This window comes from Leguminivora glycinivorella, chromosome 7 (assembly GCF_023078275.1).
Source record: "Leguminivora glycinivorella isolate SPB_JAAS2020 chromosome 7, LegGlyc_1.1, whole genome shotgun sequence".
NCBI lineage: Eukaryota > Metazoa > Arthropoda > Insecta > Lepidoptera > Tortricidae > Leguminivora > Leguminivora glycinivorella.
The window spans coordinates 96,501-110,007 of NC_062977.1; the positions used below are offsets into that span (position 1 = coordinate 96,501).

General features: G+C 38.8%; 1 protein-coding gene across 1 annotated transcript in view; it reads left to right on the forward strand.

Annotated features, from left to right (window-relative positions):
- LOC125228384 (protein-tyrosine sulfotransferase) overlaps positions 1-11,879 on the forward strand; it is a 35,138-nt gene extending 23,259 nt beyond the window's left edge. Inside the window, exon 5 of the mRNA XM_048132934.1 lies at positions 11,595-11,879. Coding sequence (XP_047988891.1) covers positions 11,595-11,853 — 259 coding nt within the window. The 3' untranslated portion in view covers positions 11,854-11,879. The remainder of the gene's footprint in view (positions 1-11,594) is intronic.
- Positions 11,880-13,507: the final 1,628 nt, after the last annotated feature.

A 13,507-nucleotide genomic window follows, 5' to 3' on the forward strand; every position in this document is an offset into this window, starting at 1 on the left:
TGAGACTCTTGATAATTTCGGTAATTGCGTAGTAAATGTAATTATAAAATCACTTGATGATGCTTTACAAAGGCCATATTTGTTAGCGTGTAAAGTCGTTAGTACTGTAAACGCGAACTCAATTGCAGCGGTGGTTGACGAAAGCTTGAATTTTTTGTGGGAGGATAATTTTACAGATAATATGAACACATTTTTAATATTCTGTTCGGATACATGCTTGCTGCCGGCAAGATTTTGAAGAAAAAGTACACTAAAGTACGCCACGTAACTTGCTTCGCTCACGGACTACACAGAGTCGCGGAGCAGACAAGATCTGAACATAAATTGGTCAATTCTTTAATATCTACAGTACCGGTCAAAAGTTTGAGTTCACCCTTTGATTTCGGTACAAATGAGTACTTTTGTACGATAATTATCTTCGGTTTGGTAGTCGAAATATGTTTTCAACTTATATTTATTGTTTTGTGGAGATTTGTTTTACTAGTTAGACACAATTCACGTACCTTTCTTTCACTAAAATCTAATAAACATGACGGCAAAATGCTAGTTATATTTATGGCCTTGCCTTTGCCACTAATTGAGACACATCTTTACACGAAACACAGTTTTAGCCAGATAATATAGGCCAAATAATTATTTAGCCTATAAGATTTGAGGGAAACAGATGTTAAAAAAATATAAATTGTTTACGAAACAAATTTTGACGTCTGAACTACAAAAAACTATCTCTCTAAAGCAGTCAATTGTACTGAAAACAAGGAGTGAACTTAAATTTTTGACCGGTACTGTAATGTCAAGAAGATTTTTTTAAAATCACCACACCGCGTCCGATTTTTCAGGGACCATGCGCAGAATGTGCCGGGCCTTTACTGCCGGAACCCATTATCATTCGTTGGGGCACCTGGTTAAATGCAAGTTTTTACTACGATAGACATTTTGACGTGATTAAAAATGTTGTGATGCAATTGAACAGTAAAGAAGCTATTGCCATTAGAAAGGCCCAGAAGTTGTTTGAAAATGAAAATTTAAAAAACGAGTTAAGCTTTATAAAAAATTGTTACGAAATTATACCTGAATCGATAGAAAAATTAGAATGCACTAAAATTCCGATAGAAGAAAGTTTTCTGGTAATAGATATAGTTAGGAGTATTTTAAGCCTCCAAGGAAGTGAAACTGTGCGAAAAAAACTCGAATTAGTTCTAGATAGAAACCCAGATGCTGACGAATTAAGGAATATGATTACCTACAATGGAAAATTATAAACAAGTCCTTAAACATGCTACCATGACATCATTGGTAGATGTAGAGCGATCGTTTTCCACTCATAAATGGATCTTCAATAAATTAAGAAACCGATTCACTCCGAAAAACCAGGAACATGTGGCCATAGTCCAGTCATTTTACAACATGGATACGCACTTAAGTGTAGACTGTGAGGAGGACCTCGAACACATAATTCCAGTCCTCAATTGTAATTGAATGGTCTTGAAAATAATATATCGTTTGGCAGGTATAACTTCTTAAGTTCTTAGTCTAGTATTTAGTACCTAATGATAATGTTTTGATAAGAAAACATTACTATGTATTATAGATATTAACAACATACATTATATTTGTATGCTCGTAAGATAATTTCTATAAGTTCCTAAAAATTATTATGCAAAATTAATCATTTATTCGTTATTCATTTAAGGCTGCTTTCGAGAAAAACGTCAAAATAATGTAAAATTGATAGTTTTAGTCGGTGAAATACTACACTTTCCGTTATCCAATAGATATATTTAATTCAAGTTTCAATTAGAGCATCTTATCATCTTGATGCTTATCAGACTGGATTTTAGAAAAGTAACTCAGTAAATTAATTATGAAATTTTCTCTGATGCACGTTTAGGAAAACCCGCGTATTTATTTATTTATTTATTTAATCTTTATTGCACAAAAGAAAAATCTTACAGTACAAAAAGGCGGACTTAATGCTTTAAGGCATTCTCTACCAGTCAACCTCGAGGCTAAGCAGAGAGACTGTGAGCGGTGCTACAATTTCAACAGTAAAAGGAAATAAAAGAAAGCATACTAAATAAACTATAAACATAAGTACACATATAATCTACAAATACATATACATACATATAACTATACACACACACACACATATATATATACACGTATACACATACACACACATATATATATATACATATATATCATACGAAACATGTGAAACTCAGAGTTTTTCATTCTGCTAGCAAAGAGAGCTCGTAAGGATTTTTTGAAAGCGAACTTAGTTGGGGCGCTTTTAATTTTATAAGGAAGTACGTTCCAGAGACGAGCCGCTTGCACGGTGAACGAATGTGACATGAACCCAGTACGGCGAGGAGGGATGGACAGAGACATGTTGCCAGTGGAGCGAAGTTGACGGTCGCGAGAAACTCCATAATATTGGAAAAAGGATTTGAGGTAGACCGGAGAATGTGGGTCGTTGAGCACAGAATAAAGAGTGGAAAGCAAGCGACTATTGCGTCGTTGGCGAATGGGAAGCCAGCCAAGCTGAGAACGAAAAGAGGAAACGTGATCATATTTGCGGAGGCAAAATATGAAGCGGATGCAGTTGTTAAGCAGGCGATCCAACTTATCGAGAAGTTCCTCATTTAAATCCGGATAACACACATCACCATAATCAATAATGGGCAGTATGAGAGAGTTAATTAATGCAATTTTCGTTTTTATTGGTAGGAAGCGCTTCAGTTTATTAAGAGTATGGAGTGATCCCATGACCTTACGGCTGATTTCAGTAACCTGTGTCCTCCAACTCAAGGTATTATCTATAAGAACACCCAGGTCCTTAACATTTTCATTAAATGGTATTGGGGATCCGTTAAAGTTTACAGGAGCAAGTGTGTTCAAGTCTACTTTAGCAAGCTGTTTGGAACTACCTATAACTATTGCCTGGCACTTCAACGGATTCACAAAGAGGCCGAACCTCTCAGACCACTGCTGGATATGTAGAAGGTCCAGATTAAGTTTAGTAATGCAAGCTGGAAGGTCAGACACGAGACACTGGTCGTAGAGTTGCAGGTCATCAGCATACAGATGGTACGAACAGCGAAGGTCAGGAGTAATAAAATTTATAAAAGTCGAGAAAAGAAGTGGCGATAATATGCCTCCTTGAGGCACGCCGGTCGCTAGATCACACCAATCAGATAAAGACCGCTCAACTCGGACTGCCTGTTGACGGCCCCGCAAGTAGGCAGCAAACCAGTTTAGCTCTATCTCAGAAACACTAATGTGTTTCAGTAAGGCAAGGAGAATGTCATGGTCAACGGTGTTAAACGCGTTAGATAAAAAAATATAATAATAATAATAATAAGTATTTATTGGTCTTAAATCACTTAACAACTATTTTACAATAGAATAGTTAAACGATACACAAAATCATGAGACTTTGATACTTGCAATAGGAGAACCTGTGCTACAAGTATCAATTTCTTCCAAATGTCTAAAACATTATGTAATAAGATACATTATTAGTTGCCAATACAAAAGTTAGAAATTAAAGAAAAATAAGCCAAAGTAAAAGTAACAGTAATATACAAGCGAGTGCGTGTTTGCGTGCGTGCGTGCGTGCGTGCGTGTGTGTGTGTGTGTGTGTGTGTGTGTGTGTGTGTGTGTGTGTGTGTGTGTGTGTGTGTGTGTGTGTGTGTGTGTGTGTGTGTGTGTGTGTGTGTGTGTGTGTGTGTGTGTGTGTGTGTGTGTGTGTGTGTGTGTGTGTGTGTGTGTGTGTGTGTGTGTGTGTGTGTGTGTGTGCGTGTGCGTGTGCGTGTGCGTGTGCGTGTGCGTGTGTGTGTGTGTATGTGTGTGTTAAAGTGTACCCATTCTTGTTGTTTGTACCCATGTACATTATGTATTGTGAATATATATATATATATATATATATATATATATATATATCTGCCTAATAGGTAAGTTTATGTTATAGGATGCAGAAGATCTTCTGTGCGATCATAGTTTAGGCTTAACAACCAGGTGTTTACATCTTTCTTACATTGATACTTGCTCTTTCCTGCAATAGCTATTTCCCTATTCACCTTATTATACAAAAAGCGTCCAAGGAAGTAATAGAATCTTTTACTAGACGCGGTTTTACAAATAAGACTACTAGTTACAACATTAGTACGTCTACCTCTCCGATGCGAATTATGACCTTGACTGGAATTTAAATCGGCATGTTTTTTCAACAGTATTTGCTGCACAAATAACTGCCTCACAGTAAGAACCTGACAAAGTTTATACAGGACCTCTGTAGGATAACGGTACGACTTGCGGTAACTGACTTTCAGCAGTGCTCGCTGTGCACGTTCTACTTTTATGAGGTGGCTTTTAGCAGCTCCTCCCCATGAAAGAATACAATACCCTAATAGAGACTGGCATAAGGCAAAGTAAACCATCTTCATTACCTTACAACTAGCAACATTGCGCAGGTGCCTAAAGATATAAATTAATTTGCGGATTCTACCAGTGAGTACTTCAATATGCGTCTGGAAATTAAGTCTATCGTCAATAGTCACCCCTAAGTACTTGATGCAATCAACTCGGTTCAGTTTGGGGCAGCTACAGTTTTGAAGATTATCCATTGCATGTGTATGTACGGTAATATGATAGTTTTCTGCTAGCTTCGCGCCAGCTGCAGAGAGCGAGAACATCAAGTACCTAGTTTTATCGACGTTAAGCGACAACGTATTGGCTGCGAGCCATCCCGTCACCTTGTTAAAACCAGCTTGTGCATGACTGAAGGTGTCAGCCCATGAGTTGCCACTAAACACCAGAGCAGTATCATCAGCAAAGGCTATAAGTTTGCCATGGGATAACTGAATATTGCACATATCGTTGACATATATTTGAAACAGCGTAGGTCCTAAAATGCTCCCCTGAGGAACACCAAATTCAACTTGACGTTCGTTGCTTATACAGTCACCAATTTTGACACTCTGAGTGCGGTTAGTTAGGTAACTATGAAATAGTTTAAGCTGATTTCCACGGATCCCTATCGATTCCAACTTATTCACAAGTCTAGGAACGGATACAGTGTCAAATGCCTTAGCTAGATCTAAGAATATAGCTAGGCACTTATATCCCTTATCCAGAGACTCAATTACAGTATCAGTAAGCTCATGTACAGCATCATTAGTCGACATACCATTTCTAAAGCCGTATTGTCTAGTTGACAACAGGTTATTAGATTCTAGATATTTTCTTAAGCGAAAGTTTATGATTTTTTCTAAGATCTTTGATATGGATGGTAAGATGGAAATTGGTCGATAGTTGTTGACCTGATCTTTATTTCCAGACTTGTGAATAGGATGTATTAAGGCTTTTTTTAAAGCATCCGGGAAAACACCAGTATTCAAGCATAGGTTAAGTATGTAAGTCAACGGAACTAACAAAGTATCCTTATGCTCTTTTAAGAGCTTAGTTGTTATGAAGTCCACTCCTGCAGCACAATCTGACCGGAGAGAGTTAATTATAGATTCTACTTCTTCTACATCTGTTTCCAAAAGTACAAATGAGTTATGGTGATGATAGCAAGGCAAATTTTCAGTCTCTGTGGATTCACTTATCAGGTTTTGTACTATATTTTTACCAACATTGACGAAAAAGTCATTGATATGATCTACGGATTCCGCAGGAGACTGTTTGATGGCAAGGAGTTCTTCTGACGTTGATTTGGTTTTGGCCGTATATGTAATTTCTTTTATTGTACTCCATAGTTTTTTAGTATTAGTTCCTGCTTTATTTAATTCATTTGTCTCGTATTGTTGTTTAATTTTTTTTAACAAATTGTTGCAAAAATTGCGATACCGTTTATATGTTATACCGAGTACCAAATTATGAGGGGCTAACTTTACTTTTTTATACATTCTATCTCTGTTGCGCATACACCTCAGTAGTCCTGGTGTTATCCAGGGTTTAAGTATACGCATTCGGTGTGGTACGTGATTTATTTTAGTGTTGTTTATTATTTCTCTACTTAATGAATTTACAAAGTAATTAAGTGCATGGTTAGCATCTGATGAATTATATATGTAGGTAAAGTCAATGTTTTTAATATCGATTGCTAATTGAGAATGATTTATAGTCTTTTTATGTTTACTAGCGACTGGAGTTTTAGTTTTACCTATGGAAAGGATTACGGCTTTATGATCTGTTATTGTTGAATCTAAGACAAGTGTAAGCGCATTTTTATTCGTTTTCAAAATGGTATGATCGAGATTTGTCTTTCCGTGTGTGACGTAATTATGGCTTGGTAGCATACCATGACTAGCTGTGAGGTTTAGGTAATCCGAGGAGTTCGAATCACAGTTTTGATCTAGAATATCTATATTTATGTCACCTATAATCGCAACAGTTTTACAGGCTTTATTATTGGTCAGTACGTTATCAAGTGATGACAGAAAACCTGCTAAGTTCTTGTTTGATGGGGGCCTATAAATAGCCACTACGCAAATCTCACTACCTATGTGTATAGTAATACAAGTAGCGCCTACAAAGTCTGGTTCATTAATTTTCACATTAGTGATATTACTTCGTATGTATACTACGACTCCATCATTTTTGTTTATGTTAGTCTTCGAAGAGTAGCACATATATCCATCTATTATTGGAATAAACGGGTTACAAAATAACCAACACTCAGTTAATATAATGATATCCTGTTGAGTATTTATTCGAGAGAGTAAGGTCTGAAAGTTGGAAAAGTTTGCTGATATACTACGTATGTTTTGTGTGAGGAGATTAATTGAAGATGGATTGTGCTGAGGAGACAGATACGCTTTGCAATCCTCGGGATTACACACTAATGAGGTTGAGACTTGAACATTGTCTAAGTCGTTCATATTATTTATTGAATCTATTTTAAACGTGTATAAGTACAAAAGACCCTAAAGATTGCGCTGTTTTTAAAATGCATAATATTTATATTAGAGGTGTTTGATTTTTGTAAGAGGAGCAAGTCTTTATAAGTGTAGTCTAGCACATATTCTGGCTGGTACTTCAGTTTTCTGGGTATTTGGGTGACAAATGTGATACTGGTATGAATTGATAAGTCATGTTTGAGCGTTTTGTAAGGAATGTGAGTTGTGTGTAAGCTGTAAGTTGTGTGTTTGGTAACATTTTCAGTATATATTAGAAGTTTTTCAAAGTATATATATAGGAGGGCATGCAGCATACTAAAATCAATTGTTGTATACATATAGAGACAATTATTCAAATCATATAGAGACAATTTCTTGTTAGAGCTAAGGCTAGTCAGTTAGACTCTAGCAATTTAGAGAAGTCCGTTTCATTTTCAATGCGTATTGGTCTTTCTCCTTCAGCTTTGCGAAGATAAACCAATCCCTTTGAAGTCCAGCGATGCGCGTAGCCATTGTCCCGAGCAAACTCGCGAGCCATATAGAAAAGTTTCTGATTTTTTGGCGTGAGAGTTTCCGAAACGTAAATCGGTCTAGCTGGTCCAATAATCTCTAGATGTGATGTATTAAGTTTATCCCCTTTTGGTTTAGATTTGTTGAAGGTTTTGACGGCTTCCAGAATGTGCTCTTTCATAATAACGCTGTTGAAATCAACAATCAGTGGTTTTGTGTCTCCTTTGGCAGAGTTTATTCTATAAGTGTCTCGGATGTCCACCTCCTGTATTTCAATGTTCAAAGTCTGTCCTATATTCTTCACTATATCCAGGAGCTGTTTTTTGGTTTCTATTTTCTTCCCATCTGCTGTGTCAAGTTTCGGTATATTACGAATTTCAATACCTGACATGCGATTTCTACGTTCCAAACCCTCCACTTTGTCCTCAAGCTCAGCTATGTATCGTCGATCTTTACTTCTTTCCACTTCCAGCACATGGAGCTTGTCCATGACACCGTCATACTTGTCTGACATGAACTGGACACTTGTGCGCAACTCAGTTGTCATTTCCTTAATCTCATTAACCGTAGTTGTGAGACTTCTAAGTGAGCTCATTAGGCCTCGCATTTCATTTCGAAGATCAGACAACTCATCGTGCTCTCGCTTCCTTTTTTGCCGCATAGTAATATAGTTTGAGCTTGCCGCGCTTTTCTCTGACGTGTCCGAGTCATAGGTTTGTAGGCGATAATATTCCGATTCAACTCCAAGTACGCCCGCGGTGGCGGCCGCTGGCTGCGGGGCGGGCTCAGAGGGGCCGACGCGGGGCGCGGGGGATTCCGCGCGCTCGAAGGTGTTTTTGGGCGACGACATTTCGATATTAGGTACCAGGGACCCAGACGTTGAAGGAGGTTTGACAAGATGCACGATAGTCAATGAAGGGTCAACTTACACTTGGCGAGGTCGAGCTATTAGTACAAAATCGCTTTCCGTCAATTGTAACTTGACCTCACCTGAAATGTCCCCTGTGCTGTGAGCGTAGTCTGCAGTAATGTTGCACTCCTTTGATTTCTGCACTCCTATTTATTAGTGCTGTGAACAATTGTCACTGATGAATGCACGTCTTAGCACTACAGCGGTCCGGGGGGAAGAATGAATACTTAGGCACTCCTTTGATTTCTGCACTCCTATTTATTAGTACGAATTTATTGTATTTAAATTTGCAATATTTTTGAAAATTATTATTTGTAACAATTGTCACTGATGAATGCACGTCTTAGCACTACAGCGGTCCGGGGGAAGACCTTATTAGTCCATTGCACAGATAAAGAATTTCATACATGAGAGTGAGATGATATTTTTCTCTCTCTCACATATTAATGACAGTGACATGCCTAGGCACTTGCACAGGCGCCGCCTGGCGGCATAAAATGTCAGTGTGCCTGCTCATTGAGGGCCATTTATGGAATGATATTGGGACCGTGCGCGACGACAACGCCACGTGACAGTGACAATATTGTAACCGCTGTCAAGCGAGAAGTAAGTAAACATTGTGAAAAGATTAATGAAATCTTGTGCTATTTTACTACATTAGACAATTTTGGACGATGGTGGGTACAACATTATCGCCAATAACCAGGCCTCGGATTATTTTTCGCATGGTAAGATGAAAGAAAACTATGGAGTCGATATTAAAACTAAACTTTAATTCATATTCATACTCATACTCACTAATTTTCTTAGTCCCGTAATACTTTTGTCCCTTGTGCAGGTTGACAGATCGAAAATGTTAATCGAAAATTAATCTTACTGAATGTAATTAAAATTATTTATGTGGTGTGATTTGGGAAGCATTTTGCTTGGTAAAGGGTTACATTTACCCTGTAACTATATCAAATTAGTTACTATTTTGTTTGGTTCAGACTACTTTGTTGCGGTAAACGTGATGCTAAGTACTAGTAACACATTTCTCATGATCGTATTTTAGATCTTTGTAAGGTTCTATCCAGTATAAAATTGCAGAAACTTGCGGATCAGACATAATTGTTTACGTAATTATTGCACGCACCGATTGCAATAAATAATTAAGTGACACATCGCGTCGTGAATGATTGACATGACATTGACATGCAAATGATTTTTGATAAATCAGCTAGTACTTAGCATTACGTTTACCGCAACAAAGTAGTCTGAACCAAACAAAATAGTAACTAATTTGATTTAGTTACAGGGTAAATGTAACCCTTTACCAAGCAAAAGGCTTCCCAAATCACACCACATAAATAATTTTAATTACATTCAGTAAGATTAATTTTCGATTAACATTTTCGATCTGTCAACCTTCACAAGGGACAAAAGTATTACGGGACTAAGAAAATTAGTGAGTATGAGTATGAATATGAATTAAAGTTTAGTTTTAATATCGACTCCATAGTTTTCTTTCATCTTACCATGCGAAAAATAATCCGAGGCCTGCCAATAACATTAAAATCGTTGTTTTCAGTGAGAAATTAACAAACTGGTGACTAAAACGGGGTTTCGTGCCATCGCTCACGAAATCATTTTCCAACCTGAGACGATGAATAAAGGCAATAAATTGGTGCTAGCTGGGCATTTTCTACAGATTGAAGACTTTATTCCACCATTTGTGTAGTCCACCATAAAGTATAAATAAATCATTGGCTTTTGAAATAGTTGATCAGTTCACTGCTATCCTGTCATTTTCATAGGCTAACGATAGGTATTATAAATATCATTGCAGGGTACAGGGTTTATTGTAAAATAAAAACAAACTAGCTATAATAACGTTTAATTATAATATACATTACAAAAACTTGTTTTATTTACTTGAAAATATTGGAGGTTTACCAGATATCACATCAAATACAATCATGAATGCGATGAAATAAGTTCTCAGGAATTTTATTTAAAATGTGATAAGCCTTCAGTGGATGGACTGCTTCTGCTTCTATTGTTCTCGTGCTCCTTCTTCCCATTGAAACCTCGATACTTACGCATTTTCGTCAATCCGTTTCGATTTGTAAACTGCAGGAGCACAGATGAGGAAACAAATAAAATGATTTTCAAACATAAATGGGATTGGCTTCCACGTCGGCTTTTCTACCTCCAATAAAATTTTCACTATAAATTCACCGTAAATTCAATTCAATACTTGTATCAAATGATTACGCACTTTAAGTAAAACTTCAGAGATTGGACGACACTTTTCTTCTTACGGCAACTATTCACTTAAACGGTGGTTTCGTTTCCACCACGGTCTTGGAAATAGCTAGAATTTAGTCGCTACTTTTCTTGGAGTTATTACAATTCGCCATAACAAATTTTACTGTGCCCGTATTAAATTTATCTCAAAAACGACATGAAAATGTTTACTGCAATATGGATTTGACAGCGCAGGACAGTCAGCGACTAAGATGTCAATTTTGGCCGTAGTGAGCGCTGTGATCGTTTTAGCTACTCCCTCCACCCGCTTTGCACCCTGCCAATTAGACTAATATTATTAGGCCCACCCCACTTGCACCAACCACTTAACCAAAGAGGATCGAGTTTCTAGAGAGTTACTGCCAAAGAAAAATGTGTAGTCGCAGTGCATAGACTGCCATCTCTCGACACAGGCTTAAAACTTGAACCTCAGTTTTGACAATTTGACCCATAGGTATTCTTAGTTTGTTATGTGTTAAAATGTCAAATATTAATATTAGCGCCATCTAGCCGAGAGTGCTTCAAAGGTGTATCGCTATCTAGCCCGCCGTACAGTCAACCAATTGGAACCCTAGGCCACTCTACAACCATGTCAAAATGACAAGCAGTAAGAGATTTCTTACAATCTGATTTATAACGTCACTATGACATAGTTGTACAGTGGCCTAGGGTTCCAATTGACTGTCTGTACCTTTTTCTCTATGGTTTCGAGGTACGACTTTATCTGTCTATACGGAGTTACATATGTCTTTGGCTTTACTCAGAGTTAGTGGGCTGTCAACTGTCAAATTCCATATAAAATGGTGGGTTAACCCGAGGGTTAACCCTCCATTTTCGTTGGTGCAGGTGGCCCTTAGTCAAGAAACTATCAAATAGTACGGATCGCCATGACAACACATATAGCTTTACTAATATGTTTGGAGAAATGTGTCCTAGAAGGCAGTGTATGAAGGTGTGTGTGTGTGTGTGTGTTGCAGCGTGGAGCGGTCGTCGGACCAGGTGGTGCGGCCGGTGAACCTGGACGCGCTGGACAAGTGGGTGGCGGCCATCCCGGCCGACGTGCGCGCCGACATGGCCGAGCTGGCGCCCATGCTGTCCGTGCTGGGCTACGACCCCTGGGCCAACCCGCCCAAGTACGCCGACCCGGAGCCGGGCCGCGCTCCCGTCGCTCCCCCCGCGCCCGCCGCGCACGCCGCGCACGCCGCGCACGCCGCGCACGCGCCCAGGCCGCCCTAGGGAACAATATATGGCCATGTACTTTATATAGTTTTTTATTTATTCCTGAATAAACTTTGACGGACACCAAGCTACCGAGTGCCCGATCTGTAGCGAGTGACCAGTTTTCTGTGCGCATAACGGTTAATTGGAATTGTCAGCATCAATATGGTCAATTGTTACGTAATAAGACGTCGATATTATTTGGGCACTTCAGCAGTCACTCTCTTTTAGCCATAGCTACCGGCAGCGAGAAATAGATGCTTGAAACTCTACTATCTATTATCTAGCCTCCCATATAACACTGGATTAGGGAACTGTGCCGCCGACCTGGGTCCCTGGATAGCCTGGATCAGACGGCCTCGATCGCATGCGCCGTGCGATGCGAACCATGCTACAATAACTGTTATCACTTTGATATTTGACCTGCTCAGTACGTACTTATTTCGAAAATATTGTTCAATAGTGCTCTCTAATGTACCTATTTTGTGTCTACACTGTACCTATTTTGTGAGCGTGCTGCTTTCTGAAAACAGTCTTAGAAGACCTTCCCTCGGTTTCCAATGAATGAAGATAGGCGTTTACCTACTGGTTTCGGAAGAAACCATAGATTAAATATAACATATAATTTATATTTAATTTATGAAGAAACATATCGCGGCGCGAGAAAAGTATGTCGTCTTGGCAGAATGATCGTACAATGTATGGAAATTTCCTTTCTTACCTACTATTGATCTTCTCAGTCGTTCCCTCATGACTGAGAATCGTGACCAACAGTGATTTCTCTCCACTTGACGCGGTCTAGGGCCATATGGACTGCCATCCGCATGGAACCACAAGCTTTCTTCACGGTCTCAGCCCACCTTAGCGGTATTCCACCCCTGGAGCGTCGGCCTTCGACTTTGCCGAGCATAATGTTCCTTTGGAGAGTGTGCTGTTTAGAACGCATGATAAGCCCGAAGAACTTGAGTATTCTCTCCTGACAAATAGTTGAGAGCCGCTTGGTGATATTCAGTTCTCGCAGTATTGACTCGTTTGTTCTAAAAGCAGTCCATGGGATCCTGAGCATCCGGCTCCAGCACCACATCTCAAAAGCATCAATCTTTTTTCCTATTGATACTGAAAAGGAATTGTACTTTTCGATTGCTATAAAAAATAGTGGCCACTGACACATCTTACAATGTGACTCTCACACATCGGTGCTAAGCTAACTTATCTTGCTTTACTTGGTTCGTCATTGCTATATTTCCTGCACTGCACCTATTAAAGTTCCTATTTATCTCTGTTTAACTCAATGGTTAGCTGGTAGAGAATGCCTAATTCCACAGCATTAAGTTCGCCTTTTGTACAATTTTTACTGTGCATTACAGTTAAAATAAATAATTAATTAATAAATTTATGAAGGACACAATTAAATACCTATTGTTAGGCATTTAAATTTAAATTAGCCACACGAGTGCAATGCCTGATTAGCGGTCGAGCGTGTGACTGCAATAATGCCGCGTAAAATGCGCCAGTAATGGTCTAATCGGTAATTCGTCGCGTCAACGCAGTTTTATCGCATCTCGTCGCTTTACGCAGAGCTCGTAAAACTAGCCGCCGGTGAAAAGGGGCGTAAGCGCCGACATGTGCTGCTCGCATGCTAGCCGTTTCATGTCAGAACCAACACTGAACT